This window comes from Oratosquilla oratoria, chromosome 44 (genome assembly GCF_046742065.1).
Source record: "Oratosquilla oratoria isolate Oo_2021 chromosome 44, ASM4674206v1, whole genome shotgun sequence".
NCBI lineage: Eukaryota > Metazoa > Arthropoda > Malacostraca > Stomatopoda > Squillidae > Oratosquilla > Oratosquilla oratoria.
The window spans coordinates 12951360-12969245 of record NC_134820.1 but is presented as its reverse complement, the minus strand read 5'-3'; the positions used below and the strand labels follow the sequence as shown (position 1 = coordinate 12969245).

The window sequence follows — 17886 nt, the reverse complement described above, 5'->3', positions numbered from 1 at the left end:
AGTACAAACTGCTACATGAGAATGTTTGGCTTTACCAATTTACATTTATATTACAACAGAGACTTTTCCTGTCACAGATTTAATTCTGGCTAATGCTAGTTTATTTTATTCCATTGATGGTAAATTAAAAAATAATAAATCAATGTTGATACATCATTCAACATCTGCACCTTGGTTTAAATGTCTGGTATTTTCCAGACCAAAATATATGTTAACTTTAACATAGCACTGACAGTGGTAATCATACAAAATACAATGAAGAAAAACTTACTCATTGATTTCATGAGGTTGTGCTTCCTTTCTAAACTTCTCATGCAGTTTGAGATGCTCCTCTAGCCAACGCATCGTTTCCACATGACTATCCATGGCCTGCTTGTCATTCTGCATTTCCCGTGACAAACTAGTTTGTTCATCATAGCATGCAGAGTACTGCTTCATCTTGTCAACATGCTGACTGAGGAGCTCAGACAATTTTGCAAGTATGTCTTCAACACGAAGGTTTGCTACTTCCATGTCATCTCCATAAGAGAAACGGCTGACTGGATGTAGTAAACGGATGTCAAGGTCCTTATTAAATTTGCTAAGACTTTCTTGGCAGCAGTGCTTAATCAGGTCCACAACCGAATTGTAAATAAAAGGTTCTGTGAATCCATAGTGGCCATTTCTATGAAAGATCTTAATTAGTTTATTTGATCCCCCTTTGCGGAGTGTTAAGGTGTAATCTCCATTACAACTTGAAGCATCTCTAACCAAGAAGGTTCCATCCTGTGCATCTTTCATCAGTTCATTAACATAGTCACGTGTGATATTGCCCCAGTACCATTCTGCTTCTTGAAGGGATTTTGGAGCATCACTTGGAATATTGAAGGAGTAGGGCAATGCTCCACCTACACTTCCACTACCCATCGACGCTCCAACCACTGGCAACATGCTGGAAGTTTCAAAGTCTTGTACAGATTCTAGGGACACTTGAGATGCTCTACCATGGGGCTTGGGAGGGAGGGCAGGAGCCGATGTAAACACAGGTACTTTTTCACCCCAATCTGTCTTTAGAAGTAAAATCTCTACAATACGCATATGAGCCTCAGTGTTACGAGCCAGTTCCCTGTGGAAAGAAATAGTTTGTTACTCAAGAGTGACCATACACACTTCAAACCTAACTGAAACATATCTCAACAAAAAATCTATGTTACTGATTATCAATACAATAACTAAACATATATATATATATAAAAAGTGGGTGCATGTGTTCACTTGATATGTGAATAGTTTATTAGTTTTGTACATGTGATGTCCCTGGGTCAGTTTCTACCTTAAACACCAAATGGCCATCAGAGCCTTAATTGATATTTTCATCTACTCCTGGTTAAACAACATTCCAAACATCTGGGAAAACAGTTTATATGATGCCAATCTTTACACCAAACAACACGAAAACCCTGCATCACATAGATCAATCTCACTACCAAGCTGGAAAGGCTGGCTGGAGCAAAAATCAAATCAGAAATAATCCTTCCTTATTAATCTTTTTAATGTGCCCAAACAATCCCAATAATCTTTAATCAGCCCTTTCTGCCACCTTTTCTACCCCTGCTCTCCTCATTTCTAATTCTATCCAACCTTGTAACTCCCACCATGCTTCTGAGACATTTTATTCCAAACACATTTAAACTTCTATCTGCCTCTTAAATTCCAAGTCTCCACCCAATATAGTGTCACTGACAATCACCCCTTCATGTAATCTTCTCTTTACATCCATTCACAGATGTATATTCCTCATGAAACTTTTCAATCACCCTCCCCCAAGACATTTAACTAGCTTCCCTCACTCTACGGTTTACCTCAACCCCTACTCCATTTCCTGCTACATGTGACCCTAAATACTTAAAACTATCCACTTCCTCTAGACTCTTCTAAAACTTACTTCCAAATTGCTCCCACCCTCTTCCCTGGTACATCTCATCACCTGGATTTAACCCACATTTACTTTCAGTTTCCTCCTATTACATATCTTCCCAAACTCCATCATTAACTGTCTTGGACTTTTCTCTGACCTCACCACAACCAGTGTCATCTGCAAATAACAACTGGCTCACTTTCACATTTACCTCCAGTAACACCCCATCCACATACACATTGAACAGCCATGGCAATATTAGCCCTGGTGCTGCCTCACCTTCACCTCAACCCAATCACTTTCACCATTCCCAATCCTAACACAAGCTCTACTACTTATAAAAACGTTTGATTACTATCAACAAATTTGCCTTTATCACATATATCTGCAATACCTCCCTCAGTACTTTATCAACCCGGTCATAAGCTTTCTCCAAATCCATTAAAGCCAAAAACTTCTTACAAACATGCACCACAAAAATTTCATCCACACCTCTTCTTTTCCTAAACTCACACTGCTCCTCACCAATTATTCCCTCTGTTCCACTCTTATTCCTCTCATATGCCTTTCCAACTACACATAACAAGCTGACTTCTCTAATACTACTACATTCACATTTGTCCCCTTTTCCTAAATAAAGCTGAAAAACACATGTATTACTACAGTCCTCTGGCACACTCACCCTCCCTTATACACATTCTGAAAACATCTGACTTCAGTGTATATGAATACAATAAAAATATATATTCTCCAAAGAAAATAATCTTTGGTGACCAATGTAATCTTGAACCATACCCTAGCCAAAGAGAAAAATGTTTATTTCACTTACACTATCTTGTCCCAAGGAGGCCTGAGCAAGACGTGACACAATGACTGAATGAGGAGCGTTGGGGGTTCCTTAGATCCTCTGGCCACTTGGAGTTGGCAGAGTTGAATAAAGTGGACCATCAAAAACCTGGAATCAAAATAAGGCAATTCAATTTCACATATAAAATTCACCAAAATAATACATTAATGATCATAAAATACATAATGAAAAAAAAATAACAATTATGAAAAAATTAATTTAATCCCCATACTGGGTAAAAATTGTACATTCCAGTAATTTCTGGCAACCCAATTCACCTCCTAATCGTCAGTGGTATGTATTATCACTTTAGGCTTCCTGTCATCTCTGGGCATATCACACACAGTATGAAACCAGTATAAAATGATATAACTTTTCACTAATAAAATATAAAGAGGAGGAAAAGTTGAGGATGTAATAAATTGGCAAGATGGGAAGAAAGTACAGACATATGCCAATCAACAACAGGAGAAAAAAAAACACTAAAGAAAGTGAACAGTTACGAAATGGTCTTAATAGAGGGGGAGAGGGAGATACATAAATATACTAAGGTCTTTTTCCCCCTTACAAGGAAGGTAGCAAAAGTGAAAAGGCATAATTCCACTCCCATTCACCACCCATCCCTCCCTCCTTCTTTTCTTGGCTCCTCCTGGATGATGGGTTATTCCTACATCTTGCCCATTGCCCTGGGTCAGAAGGAGGAATGGAACAAGACACAGCACATACACAGCTAGGTCACTTCATTTAATTGGTGACAACCCCCTCTCTGTCCCCTCATGCAGATAAAGAGAAGGGGAGAAATACCTTCATGTTGTGTCAAAATATCATTCACACATGACCACTTTCAACCTCCCTTTCTTTGCATCACAGCATCATCCATATACAACCATTCTCCATTAACCCCTTCAATACGATGCACCTACGTAGGCGTCATGAGGAGCAAGTGGGTACGCGAGGATGCCGATGTCGGCGTCTTGATCATATTTTTTGTAGTCGTACCTGCTTGACCCCCATACTCTATAAACTGGCTTCATCATATTTTCTATGGTTATCAAAATTCACGGGTGAAAGAGAATGAGCTATATAAGCAGTGTCGCAAGACACAGCACATCCACAGCAAGGCCACTTCTTCAAATTGGCAACCCCCCCCTCTCCATCCCCCCTGGCATAAAAGGAGAAAACGGGGAGAAATCCCTTCGGGCTGTGTCAAATTTTGCTCACTCATACTACTTCACCCCCCATCCCCCCTGCCCATTCCACCCCATGCATCACAACACTATCCACACACAACCAAGTTTTCAAATATGCTTAGTATCAGATTATCACTGCTGAGCAAATTATTACCTTAGTGTGCTTTGATGATATGGTGGTAACTTCTGCAGCAACTCTGACATACACTTTGAACACTGGTCATCATTCTGGATGCGTGCTGCTTCTATAAATTTGTCATACCACAGCTCTGGAATGACTGGATCCGGAAGCTCCCGAAGGTATCTTTTTACGAGGTAGGCCATAACATGAGCATCATAGTGGCTCAGGTTTACACTAGATAGATCTGTAACAAAATTCAATAAAATTATTTCAACAATGTAACTTGCTTCAAATCTACATTCCCGCATAATTTAACAATGATATTTCTTGTGTCATTTTCATACAAGTTACATACACACATACTAATGATGAGGTGGATGGACAAGGTGAAGGTGCCAGGGTGCTGAGCACAGAAAAGTGTTCAAAAGATACATGTGAATGGATGAGGAAATGATGGAAGCCAAAAGGATGTTCTTGTCTGCTCTCTAAATTTGAGTGAATAATAAGAGTGTGGGTGGGCACCATTTGATGAAGCAGTGAAGGTAAGTTATCTTTGGCTACTGGGCCCTGTTGAGCAAGTGCTGCATTATATTGCACTACCTCAGACTTAAGCACTGTGGTAGGAAACAGGGTGGACCTTCATTCCTCCAGTCAATAGGGATGAAAGGTGGTAAGGGACATGGAACTACCTAGTATAGTCCTTGTTGTATCCTGCAGTCTCCTCAATTCTTATGTTCCTGTAGTGCTAAGATGGGTGTAGTGTGTATGCTTTGAATTGACCATCCACTTTTTATGGGGAAAAGTTTTTGGCATGTGTAAATATATTTTATACCCTACCCTTAGATATTCACTGTATAGTGAAATACAGTGAAGAATTTGGGAAGCTTTTTGGAGAGTGCCCCAATGTACCAAAGCCAAATCTACATTAGTTAAAACCTTTTCTAATAAATGAATGATGACTATGTTGTACTTCTGCTGTGTCTCATTTATGGTGTCCCCTTGAACCTGTTCTTCACCATTTCTGACTACTTCTTTGTTCTCAGAATCAATCTTGTTGGCTCAAGTTATACCAAGTCAAAAGAGCTTTCTATTCATATATAAAGACCTCATGAGGAGTTAACAGTTGGGAGGAACTCCTTCAGGATAACTTTGTTGACCTCATCCATAAAACAGCAGAACTTTGCTTCTTGATCACAATCCATTTGTTCCAGAACCAACTTGGTTGAGGACCGAATTTTTTTTTTACTGATCTGCTGGATGCAGCTGCATCAGGGTTATATGTTCCCGCAAATCTTAGAATGTCACCCCCTGGTTCTATTCAGGTTGGTGGAGAACAGATTTTTGGTCGACAACCTGATCAAGAAGAAATATATATATATATATATATAGATATATATATATATATATATATATATATATATATATATTTAGGGGGGTGCCAAGAACCAATACGTTTAACTTGTGCGATGTTCAAAAACTGAGATTCTACTGTACTTTTGTGTATGGCTGGAATGGAAAGGATGAAAGAGCTTGGTGACAAGGTTATCCTTTGCACTCTCATTGTTACAGTTTTATGTCAAGACTAAAACTGAACACAAAACTTACCTTCATCACATTCTTTCCTGAGTTGTGCCAGAGAGTCTTGAGGAGGTGGTGTTCGATAAAGATACAGGCGATAAGGATCTAGACTGTGGTCCAGTTGAACCCTATTTATAATTTCACTGCATAAGTGCATTAACAAGGGTGGTGCAGGACAGTCTGTTGTTGGCACAAACTGGCAAAGGCTACGACCAAACACCGATGACAGAAGAATTTGGCGAATATATGTAGAGGCATTCTTCAGGCATTGTGGGAGTCCAGTGGATGCACAGGTACGGTGAGCAATCAGGCCACAATCTAGAACAAGAATTTAGTGATTTGGATCTTACTTACTGCTCAAGATTAGACATTTTTATTTTGAATTTGTGTGAGTGTATTTACCTAGTTGTACTATATGGGAAGGGTAGCTATGCTTGTAGTGACCCGTCTTTGTATCCTGCATTATCTAGTTAGTTAGTTAGTGTGTGTGTGTGTGTGTGTGTGTGTGTGTGTGTGCGTGAAGTACCATGGTCTTGGATCACGGGTTGGACTTGTGATCGACTGCTACTTCTCTCCCAGAAGAGAGCTCAGAGCTCATATATGACCAATCTATGGGTAATGCACCCCCCAACTCCATGCCCACAAGAGCTGGAGTAAAGTAATGCCCTGCAGCGCAGTGATACTGAAATTATTTCAGTCCTGGGCGGGATTCGAACCTGGACCACCACAGTAGCAGCCAGGAACTCTATTGTGCCTCGAGTCGTGTGTGTGTCACAATTAAAGAATTTTTGTAGGGAGGCAAAATCAAAGATATTCCTATATGGTCAATAGAATACGGTTATATCAAGACATACACTTAACATTGGCTGCACAGGCATATATTTACATTATCTCTGCATGTGTGTGCATATGTGTACATGGGGCTAATTAGGGCCGCCATGGAAAAAATATTATTTCGCCCATGAAATGGCAATTTTTACAGCCATGTAATTAAATATCAAGTATTATATCAGTATGTACTTAAACTGAAGATTTGCAATAAAAAATCAATCATACACTGATATTCTATAATTTACCTTATTGTACACATTAATACAAGACACATACTTTTTACTCACCTATACAAAACTTGCCCTGGTGGATAAATCCTCTCAAAAAATTTTCACATTTGTCACAACGATGTAATTCATGAAAGGAATGAGTCTTCAAGTTGTGACATGACTCGCTCAAAACCATACCATGCACCATATCTCGACTCCCATCAACACTGCTGTTGGAGTTGTGGCACTTTGACTGCAGCTCATCTATACACACTAAAATAGCTTTCTGGTGGAACTCGTCTTTGATGCCCATGCTCTGTGGAAAAAATATATAAAATAAATTCAAAGATGAATAAATAAACAAATAAAATTATGTAGTTCTACAATAACAATTTCAAGCACATATTTGCTTCCCCCTTCCTCCTTTAGTGGGACACAGTTCTTAATATTGCCTTTCTTGTATGGTGACACTTCTATATTTTTTCTGCTGCCAGATTAAATCATACCTTAAGTGCCCCACTGATGGTGAAGATCTGACTACATTATACTGTTTAATCTCACAAAAACTCTAAGTCTCATCTTTTATACTTTTATGATCTTCAGCCTGTAAATCAATGATCCGACAGTGAAAGTCAACATGAAAATGCACATACTAAAATCAGTCACAAGCATGGGATTCAACAGCAAAAAGGAAACTATACAGTAGTTCTTAAGAACCACACTCAACTATACTTTAACATCACGGTTCTCAGCAGTCAGGAAAATGACAACTTATAAATTAAACAATGCAATGAGAATAATAGCAGATCCACCAAAACCACCCTACCAGAACACCAGCACACAGGAACCAAAATCCTTACCACAATACATCACATGAAAATTACATGTACACAGTTCTATGCTAGAGCCCTCAACCCTACTCACCTATCTCATTACATAGACACAATTGATCATTCAACATGTTGCCCATGATCTCTCTTGCAGGAGACCCATGGGCCATGAGACCCATGTACAGGCCCATGGGGGAAGAGAGGGAAGGGGTGATGAGATAGGAGACTATATGGTGGAGTGGAGGGGTCTTCAAAGATAATGTAGGCAAAGGTAAAACTGGGATGGGATATGTGGGTTTTTTGCGAGTTTATAGGCCTGGTAGTGAGAAACGTGTAGAGGATTGAAAGGCTTTTTGGATAAAATTAAAAGGAATGCATAGAAAGTTTTGGGAGGAATGTATATGTAGTGGTGTTGGATGACCTTAATGCTAGAGGGAAGAAAGTCAATAGATGGAGTAGAATGGATGATTGGGGTGTTGGGAAGGAATTATACAGAGAAATCATGTTGATGTATTTGGGAGAGTAGGTCTATCTATGGCTACCCCCCCCCCCATATAAGGGGGAAAAAGCCTTTGGTATATGTAGGTCTACCTATATACCCAGGGCTTCTTCCCCCTTATATGGGTGCCAAGTCAAAGGCAGGCACCCAATTACACCACTTTTGTTCCCCTCATGGATGAAGAGTCATCCCAGTCTCCTCAATGCAGCAGAAGAGCACATCGACACCAAGGCCACTTCACTTAATCAGCAACCCACCCCCTCCATCTCCTCATGCAGAAAACAGATAAGACAGGGAGAAACCCTTTGGGCTATGTCAAAATATCATCTCCACCCCTCCCTTGACAAATGGAAATACTGCCTAACAAGAAAGATTAGCAGAAGTGTACATGGTGAAGAGTGGTTGAAAGGGCATTAATCCCTTCCATACAATTATACCTACCGGTATGTACGCTTTGTGAGGCGCAAGTGGGTATATTAGGATGCTGGTGTTGGTGTCTTGATTATATCTATTTTGTAGTTGTAGCTGAGTGATCCCCATATTCTATGATCTGGCGTGATCATATTTTCTGTTGTTATTAATATTCAGGGTGAAAGAGAACAAGTAATACAGCTGTAACTTTATATTTTATAATGCGAGCATTGTGCTGCATCAACGAATCATCGTACGTCAGGCAGCTGATGCTGCCCACGAGAATTTGATTTATATTGAAGAGGTTAATGGACTATGCAATGATACCCAAAGGGAGGACTAGAAGAGTTCTGAAAATTCACATTTTTAGGACAGAAAGTGGGATTGTCAGATTATTTGAAGGTAGAATGTAAACTGAGAATAAAAGTGGAAAAGGAGGAAAAGGGAAGGATGTAGAGAAGAGCTAAAAGTAAACAAATAAATTGAGATGGAAAAAAAAAGGAAGAATACCATGAAAAACAAAGCGTGGGAGGTGGTGAGAAATAAAGGGGGAACAGGAGACAAATGGGTATGTTTCAAGTAGGAAGTGATGAAGTGCTCAAAGGTGGTATGTAACATGAGGAGGGATCAGAATGAACGGTAGCATATGGTAGGATGAAGAGGTGAAGGCAGTGAAAGACGAGGGAGAACATGGGAAGCAGATGAGAGATACAAGAGATGATGAAAAACACTAGCCAAGGGAGACAGAGGAGGGTAGGCCAAATGAACAAGATCTACAGCAAGTACAAGTGTAAGTACAGTACACTAAGATACCATTACCCTTCAATATTACTAATTACCCATGCAAATGTGCAACTACTACAATATACTGATAAAATATTAATAAACTCTATAATGGGTGGTAACAAGATATGTTGCTACACCTGATGCTGTTGATGACAGTTGTGCAGAAACCAGGAACTGCATGTATCCTTTGGTGATATACTGCATTTAAGTGACATTGGAGAGTGTATTTCTGCTTTTGCTGGTCTACAGCAGGCACTACAACAGCTTGGTAATACCTTTTGCTTATGAAAACTATTGTGTAAATACTTGGCACTTTTATGCTTCAGTGAAATATTGCAAGCAAGTGGCATTGCAGAGTGCCACTCCATTTTTGTACATCTACAGCAGAAATTGTGGCAGCTTGACATATACAGTAGCCACTCAATGAAGTGGCAGCAGTGACAGACTGAATGACACTGAAGAGCACCAAGGCACTGATGGGTTTCTGTTGCCTGGCTACATAAAGGCTGACCCTTCCTGGCATCATCACACTGGCACACACATGAACATGGTCCATGCTGTGGTAATGGGGAAGCAGTGTCTTCATGTGGGGACTGCATCCTTAACTTGGGCAAGACTGGGAAGAAAAAAACACCAAGCTCAGTCATGGCAGACCGAGATTGAACATCTCAAATGGAGATTAATTATAAATTGGATTAACCATATTAAATGGGTATTCTGACTCATGAGCCAAGGTCTGAACATCAATTTCAGGAACACCATGTAAAGACTGAACACCAGCCTCAGCTAAGTCTAGAAGGAATTGAATACTAGTCTTGGGCATACAATGGACACTCAACCTATGGGCACCAATTCAATGGAGGACTGGTTTACAGACTTAATCCTGCCAGGGATAGATTGACCAATGGACCTGCAGATGTTCAGGGTGTACTGATCAACAGGACCATTCCCAAACCTGGCCTGATAAATGGGTGTTGGGAAGCTGGTTTTGCCATGTGGTCAGAACTGGACATGAGAAATGACCAAGTACCAGAGTGTGGCAATTCTTGGGGGGATTGTGAAGACTCAGACAAGCCATGTAAATACTGATCACCTGAGGAGTTTGCTCTGTCTTTGGGGGAAAATCTTGGGACTGGAGCCTCACTATTACACTAGGCAATCTGCCACCAATCTTGGACCTTCAGTCACAAGATGATCCACCAATTATCTCACAAGCTAGAAGCGAGGACCCACAGACAAATTAAGGGTGCATATGTTGGGGGATGTATTAATAGTATTGGAAGTGCCACTAGTGAACCTGTCAACATGTTTGGGTGAATCAAAAGGAGATTCCAGAATATCAGAAGAGGACTCACCAGAAAAGGATTTGGTCAAACTACAAAATTTGCAAATGATCTCATGTTCAACACTGCAGGAACTCCTACTGGTCTAAGGATCCCCACAAGAAGACCCATTTTCAAATAACTTGGGATCATCTGTGATGGACCTACCACAAGCAGGCTTCTCCTTAACAGAGGAGGAATTACCAATAGTCTTGGAAACATAACAGAAGGAACTACTATCCACTGATAAGGTAGAGGTGACCTCCAGACAAAGTATCTATTTCTATTAAAAAAACATCAGCAGACAATGGCAATTGGCCAATCTCTATAGTATCGAATGTTGGATTCAGGAGAGCTAGATGTGGACTCACACACATGGTATTCTTGAGTCACAAATACAGTTGCTGGATCAAGTTTCATAAGAACACTGTGTGGACCTGCCCACATGTAATGACACAGGGTCCACTGACTGTGGACTATGGACAATCATTGGATTCACCAACTGAGGACTCTGGATGTCCCAAAGAGGATGAAACACCTGATCTAGGCTCCCCTAAAGTGGATGGACAGCCTGTATCCCCTTGAGATGCCAGGCAATTGGACATGACATTCCCTTTGTAAGTCTGGCAGCCTGATCCACAATTCCCTTGAGAGAAGCAGCAGTCTGGTCTTTGGTATTTTTGGTAAAACTGATAGGCATACCCTACTGCATTCGGTTGGCAGCAACTAAGACTATGCCAAGATACATCACAACAAAAATTACACTGCATGTTACCATTGTGTGGTGTTGTGACAGAGTCTGGCAAAGACTGATCCATTATGGGAGGCTGATCCTGATGGTGTCTAGGAAAAGTTCCTAGGAGTTCTTCATGTATGGAGCTAGTCTGCATCTTATTCTTTTGGTTTCTACTGTGTAGTATGTTCTCATGATGATTAGGAATATTTTCCATGGGGTTATCATACCGTTTATGAATCGTGTCAAAATTGTTTAGTGTCTCATATATGGGTAAAGACTCCTTTTGTTGTTCATGCCCATCTTGGTCCATGCCAAGGCATTGTCCTGGGATCATCAACATTGTACCTTTGTTGTCGGGAGAAACTGGGATATGCTGAAGAGTTGAAGGGTTGCACTGTCTATTCTCTAAACTCATTTGGTGTTCATCAGGATGTAAAGCATTGCCTGAGAAGACGGGCATTAGACATTCTGGTGAGTCGAGGTCTGACAACTTCAGATACCAGGAACTTGAGATTGAGGAACTATTATTATGGGTTTCAGCAGCACTTGGGGGCAGAATACTATGGTTAAACTCACTGCTGCAGGTAGGTGAGGCATCATTTACATATCCACTTGTGGGCGTCATTAACATGTTTGTCTCCATCTTGCTACTTAGTAAAGGTTCTCTGGGCAAGTTTGGGTTATCCAAGTCTGTGCAACCAATATGTGATTGGTCACTCAGCCCACTGGAGTCTTTTGTAAGGATTGGAGTATGGTCTTCCTCTTTGGAATTGACGGCACATGCCATTCCCCACTGATGTCGAAGAGATGAAAGCAAACCCACTTTATTACATTTGGTAGTTTTTGCTAAAGTTGTCTCGTTGTTATGACATGGGCCTTGAAAAGATGTTGGCGTATGTACTGTGGTTGCACAATCTTCATCGCAGGCGGGGAACCCCTTACCACTCCGTCGTTTGAAGCTCTCATCCTCGTCCTCCCATCTCTCGAAATTAGGCCAACGGTCCACCTGAATACCACTGTCGGGGGCCACCAATTCATACTTTGCCTGAACGGGCGTCAGTTCCTGCGAGGAGGATGTCGAGCAGCTTCGGGAGTGTGTGGATTTCTCATGGCATCGTTTACGACACGACCACTCTTTGAATTTACAAAGCACAGATATGGGGGAGCAGAAAGGTGATTTAAGCCCATGAGCCATAAGTACTGGTAGTAGAAACAACTCACCAAGTTCCAATTACAATGCAATACTCGACAGCACTGGTATCTATATGACGTCAGTGCAAAAACAATACAATAAAACACACACTGGTAAAGTTGCACGCACAATCTGGCTACAGTAACAATGCCAGCAAACTTCCAATATGCAGGGTATGCAACTTCCAATAACATCGAAATTGATCCAGTAATACATCATTTTGACGATGGTCTAAATACAATTAATTAAACACCCCTGGCAGACAAGAACTCCGAATGCTCTTCACTTCTCCATTCCACTCAGCCCTCCACACAACTGCTCGAAAATCCTGTGTTGGGGGGTGGAGGGGAGGGGAAGGGGTGGGGCTCCCACCAAAACTAGCCAATGCGGAGCGTTGTCCACGCCAACAACCAATCATTTGCCTCGAAACGATTCGAAACTATAAACAACTCCGTAGGTTCGACCTCTTCACTCTTCGTTTCCTAATTATCTACATTAAAATATACTGCAATTTCACACCTGAAATTCCTTCACTAACAATTCTAGTCTTTCCATTAACAATGACGAATACGATTTCACACAAATCCAATTAATCACAAAACTGCTGTGCATACGTTACTAATGCTAACACAATAAAAACCACTATAATTGCACGGTCAGGATTTATGAAGGTATACTGTACAGATAACGCGTAATAAAGCCTCTGTAGTAGCTTTTGAGACATTTTGAGTTGCCTGACAGAATTATACAGTACTCATACTCTTTCTACGACAGTTTTACGAGTCGTCCTATCCGAGTTTGATCCAACTATCAGCGGCAACTGTAACTACATTCTCGCCCTGGCTGCCAAAACACGTTAGGACATGGAGAAACGGCTTCGAGTTTACTTGACGGCTTTGCAAGATGGCTATTGCCCATTTTCTCACTGCGAACGGAACATGGGTTATGACAGCACCGCTCAGTTTTCAACAAGCCATCCGGCCTACCTCCCTGCCAGGGCTTACTTGCCACAGCGCGTGCAACAGGTATTATGCCAGACGCCGCCCCCCCCTGCAACTTCGTGACGTTCGGTAAAACAGACGATGGCGAAAATGTCTTGCTGAAGGCTAGAACAGGCCCACGACAAAGAAATTGCACCAATGCACGAGCACATGCGTATGGACCTTCTCACGTAACAACAGATAGTCACTAACTGAAACATGTTCATACTTGCTATCTCTAGCTACACTGAAAGCGCCGTTCGCTGCACACAAATTTACTGGAACTTATTCGAAACCTTTCTAGTCTATACTCACCCTGACAAATACAACTTTCAGCAAAATTAATTCTTAGACGGTTGAGTGCATCATACTTTATATATATATAAAAAAAAACAGAATAAGAGGGGACTGAATGTACTTCTGAACACACAATTATGATTCTAGTGGTTTAATGATGCTATAAATGAAATATGTACACCATATGTAGCTAGACGACAATACCTTTTTAGCAATTTTTTTTCCACAGTTTAGAAAAAAAACATGGTTCCGTTGGTTCAATCAAATTAAAATATTGGTTGAATATGATCCTTCATTTTTTCCAGTCAGCCCGTACACTGTTCACGTGAAACAAGATAACATTGACTGTTGAGAGACGTCTTCTGCCGCACATGCTTGTAGGAGGCTACCTTTAGTATGTTTAGATTTTTTACTCGACAGGAATTCCATAAAGATATATCGGCGATGAAGTACAAATTCTACGTGGAGAGAAGGGGTAAAGGGGGAGTGGGCGAGTTAGTACTACCTGGAGGAGGATCAAAAACTCACCCCGAGTTTGTCCTTGTCGAGCGTGAGTAGATCGGATCCCTTGATATCTTTGGCCTTGAAGAGTTCGGTGTAGGGGGCCAGGTTGAGTGTGGCCATCCAGTCTACCACGTTGTTCGACGACCATTGGCTCACAGGCTGCAAAAAAGAAAAAGAAAAAATGTTCATGTCGATACGAGATTAAAACAGAATAGTGTGTGTGTGTGTGTGTGTGTGTGTGTGTGTGTGTGTGTGTGTGTGTGTGTATGTGTGTGTGGAGGGGGTTTATATCAGGTTATTCATTAATTAAATTGGATCTCGTTATGTTCAAATTCTTCAACAGATCTTCAGTAATTCTATTGTGGCTGATGGCCTTGCGAGGGGTGCTTGGGGGATCCAATCTGCATATCCATCGGGGACCCTTTTTTGCTTCGCCTGCGGTCTGACCTACCCTAACCCACACTGTCACCTACCTGAATGAAAACTGCCTCCTGATATGAACTACAAGAAACGTCAAATGAGTGCCACAGGGCCCAGGGAATTAACGTTCAAAATAACTTCTATCGTTTTTCTAAGACTAAACAGCCTTTATTCCCACAGAAGTTCTCTAGCGAAATATAAAAATTATTTCTATTCGAAACATACACACACACACACACACACATATACATGTGTGTATATATATATATATACATAAACACACATGTGAACTTTTGACAAATGGGTCAACTATCTCTGTCATTGAGACTCGAATTTGGCTGTACGACTGGTTACCAAGTGTATGTGTATGTGTATGTGTGTGTGTGTGCGTGTGCGCGCGCTATTTCGTGTGTCCCTATGCAGAGTGAACTGAATCAGCTCGGGGCAGGTTGCTCGGTTCTCTCAAACCTTCTGGCATAATCACTGAATCGAGGTGGTGGCCGCCTCTCTAGTTACCGATGGGGTGTCACGGAGCTGAATATTTCGGCCGCAGCAAGAAGTGCCACGTCACCTCACCTGTAGTACAAGTGACCTTCACTTTATTCACTTTAGCGCAACCCTCGTACCCCATTCAAAATAAGGTTAAACGTCTGTGTGTGTGTGTGTGTGTGTCTGTTACACTCCACTCTGCCTAGATGCCTCATCTCCCCAGCCAAAAACCCCCGTGGGCGGCCAGCAACCAGCCGTTGATGGAGGGGGCTGATACTTGCCCTCCTAACGCAACACCATGCACGGCGCACCCCATCCAACCACCAACGCCTATGTACAAGACCAAGCGAGAAAAAGGAGGTGGGGAGGTGGGGAGGGGGGGGAGGCGAAGGGACCTTGCCTGACAATGGCGACGGGAGGTGTGTGCGAGTGTCGGAGCACAGGTGCGGTCCGACGCTGGCTCCCCTCATTACCATTCACGCCAGTGGCAGCTTTGCTTTGTGTTTAGCCTTTGAGCTACCCAGCTGCGGCGGCCACGACCCTGTTGCGTGCCTCACTCCCACCCCATACCCACCCCCCTCCTCCAACCACCACCACCACCACTGCCCCTCCCGGTATGACAAGACTGATGGGGATGGGGGATATTGCCTATCAAAGGTAGGCGAGGTCGAACCCCCCACCCAGCCCCCTCCCCTCTCTTATGTCCGTCCCTTGTTTCAATCAGATTTGCTTTCATGTGCGCCAAACGTGGCACTAAAAGCCCTTTCCCCCCGCCATATGTTGGCAAGTGTGTGCGCGTGCGATGTGCACGCGTTTCAATAGACCTAAAACCCCATTCAGGGGATTGGGATGTTTAGGTTCATAGTGGATTTTACCAACTCGCGGCGTTAGTGAAGACAAAACATGCAAATCACACCAACACCCAGCTGAAGGAACTCATTTCATCACGCCGATTCAGCTCTTGTGTGCTCAGAGTCACACACACGCAGTCCGGACCCGTCCGCGGAGCGCCGAACACCCACCAGCCGACCTCGCCGTCTCGGTTACTAAGGGCCATTGTCAAGAACGTTCTACGGATGACCAAAGGTCACCAGGGCGCGCCTCTGGGTCCCGAAAGGTGTGTGTGGGGGGGGGGGGGAGCAAGAACGTGTTAAGGCTGCCACAATGGGTCTTCTGCTCTTCGTTCTTTTCTTTCTGGAGTGGCACCTCTAAAGGCATTATATTTATTTCTCTGCGTCCCTCTTTGAAATATGAAAAGATGGCGAGTGATCTGGACGATTCCATCGCCAAGGAGTGGTGAGGGGTTTTGGCACACCACACAACGAAGAACGAGTTCGAGTCCCCACCACCACGAACTCGCTGACATCGTCCCGATCTGGTCTCAGGCTCCAAAGCTATCGTTATTCTTCTGTTCGTCTTACCCTGTTTCTAAGTTCCGAGTTTGCCATTAATTGGAGAAATAACAGTTCTATCGATGACGCTCTCTCCAGATGAGAAGCCGTGCGCACACAGGAACACACACGGTGGCGCAGTTGGTAGAGCGCTGAACTGTCACTATAGTGGCCCGTAGTTCTTGGTTCGAATCCTGCCCAGGGCCGAAATTATTTCGGTACCGCTGCGCTTCGGGTCGTTACTCTGACTCTCGTGGGCGGGGAGTTGGGTGTGTGTGTGTGTGTGTAAGGTCATAGCATTACCCATAGATCGGACCTACGAGCTCTTTCAGGAGGGAATAGCTGTCGATCACGAGTCCAACACGTGATCCAAAGACCAAGTGAATACACACACACACATTAAATGTGCTCTTGTGATAATTACCCACTCTTCAACCTGGAAACATACTACAGTCTAGGATTCAATCCCAGTCTCCGTCAGACGGTTCATTTCTGCTGCTCGATACGATCTCGATTAATTTCTTTAGTCCGATGAGTCTCCCCCACACCCACTTTTTTATGGCATAACTAACGATTTCAAAAACAAATCTATGGTGCCTATAAACCATGCGGCTAAGTTTGGATTTTATAGTACAAACAGACACACACACGCACAGATAGAAAATGTGAGTTTGGGCTATAAATTACGGAGAGAGAGAGAGAGAGAGAGAGAGAATGTGGTACGCAAGCCAGTAAACCTTGTCAGCACTAACACAATGTCATACTAAATGCAGACAATGCACTGTCATGATTGTTTTTATTCGGGGCTGGGTCGGTGTAGGGCCTTTTCCTTAACGACGAAGGGGAGGAGTCTGTTCGACAGATTCCCCGTTTCGGCCGGAATCCCTCCTCCAGAAGAATGAAACGGACTGCCGCCGCCACGATAGTCAGGCGACAACCCACACCCAATCACCTACTTACCCTCTCTCCCCGGGACTCTTCCTCTTGTCCATGCCACCTGATTCATCACTACCATTCCTAGCTGCCGAATGCCACTGTACAATACTAGTAATAACTGGCCTGACCCAGTCACACCCGGGCTGCAGAGCTACAATGACTGACTCGGCAAGTGACAATGACGACGACGACGACGGAAATGCCACCTGCAAATGATGGTTCTCTGAGAGGAACGCCAGGGACTAAATCCCCCTGCTACCCGTCGTCAAAATCCTTCAACATCTTTACCTTCATCTGAAGGTACAATCCCGAGAGGTTGATATTCAGCCTCTGGACCAGGCCTAAGATATCTATCAACACGGACTTTTCCTCACCTCGTCGCAGAAGACGAGCTGACAATTAGCAGTTGCACACACACAC

General features: G+C 42.8%; 2 protein-coding genes across 4 annotated transcripts in view; both read right to left on the bottom strand.

The window, feature by feature from the left end:
* Pi3K21B (phosphatidylinositol 3-kinase regulatory subunit alpha) overlaps positions 1 to 17886 on the bottom strand; it is a 686395-nt gene that overhangs the window by 5632 nt on the left and 662877 nt on the right. For all 3 annotated transcript variants that reach the window (XM_076180200.1, XM_076180202.1, XM_076180199.1), the window contains 6 exons: positions 14255 to 14389; positions 6752 to 6989; positions 5661 to 5951; positions 4089 to 4299; positions 2727 to 2852; positions 272 to 1105 (listed from right to left, as the gene is read on the bottom strand). In XM_076180200.1, the coding sequence (XP_076036315.1) occupies positions 272 to 1105; positions 2727 to 2852; positions 4089 to 4299; positions 5661 to 5951; positions 6752 to 6989; positions 14255 to 14389 (1835 nt within the window). The remainder of the gene's footprint in view (positions 1 to 271; positions 1106 to 2726; positions 2853 to 4088; positions 4300 to 5660; positions 5952 to 6751; positions 6990 to 14254; positions 14390 to 17886) is intronic.
* LOC143022153 (uncharacterized) lies at positions 8112 to 13112 on the bottom strand. The gene is made up of 2 exons (XM_076180203.1): positions 11297 to 13112; positions 8112 to 9815 (listed from the first exon to the last, which is right to left on the bottom strand). Exons 1-2 carry the CDS (start codon positions 12450 to 12452, stop codon positions 9331 to 9333), a joined length of 1641 nt encoding a protein of 546 aa, XP_076036318.1. The 5' UTR covers positions 12453 to 13112; the 3' UTR covers positions 8112 to 9330.

Coding starts and splice junctions, on each gene's coding strand:
- LOC143022153 (XM_076180203.1), bottom strand. CDS start 12,452: ATGGCTCATGGGCTTAAATCACCTTTCTGCTCCCCCATATCTGTGCTT. Junction 9,816..11,296: donor TGTCACAACACCACACAATG/GTAACATGCAGT, acceptor TTTTCTTCCCAG/TCTTGCCCAAGTTAAGGATG.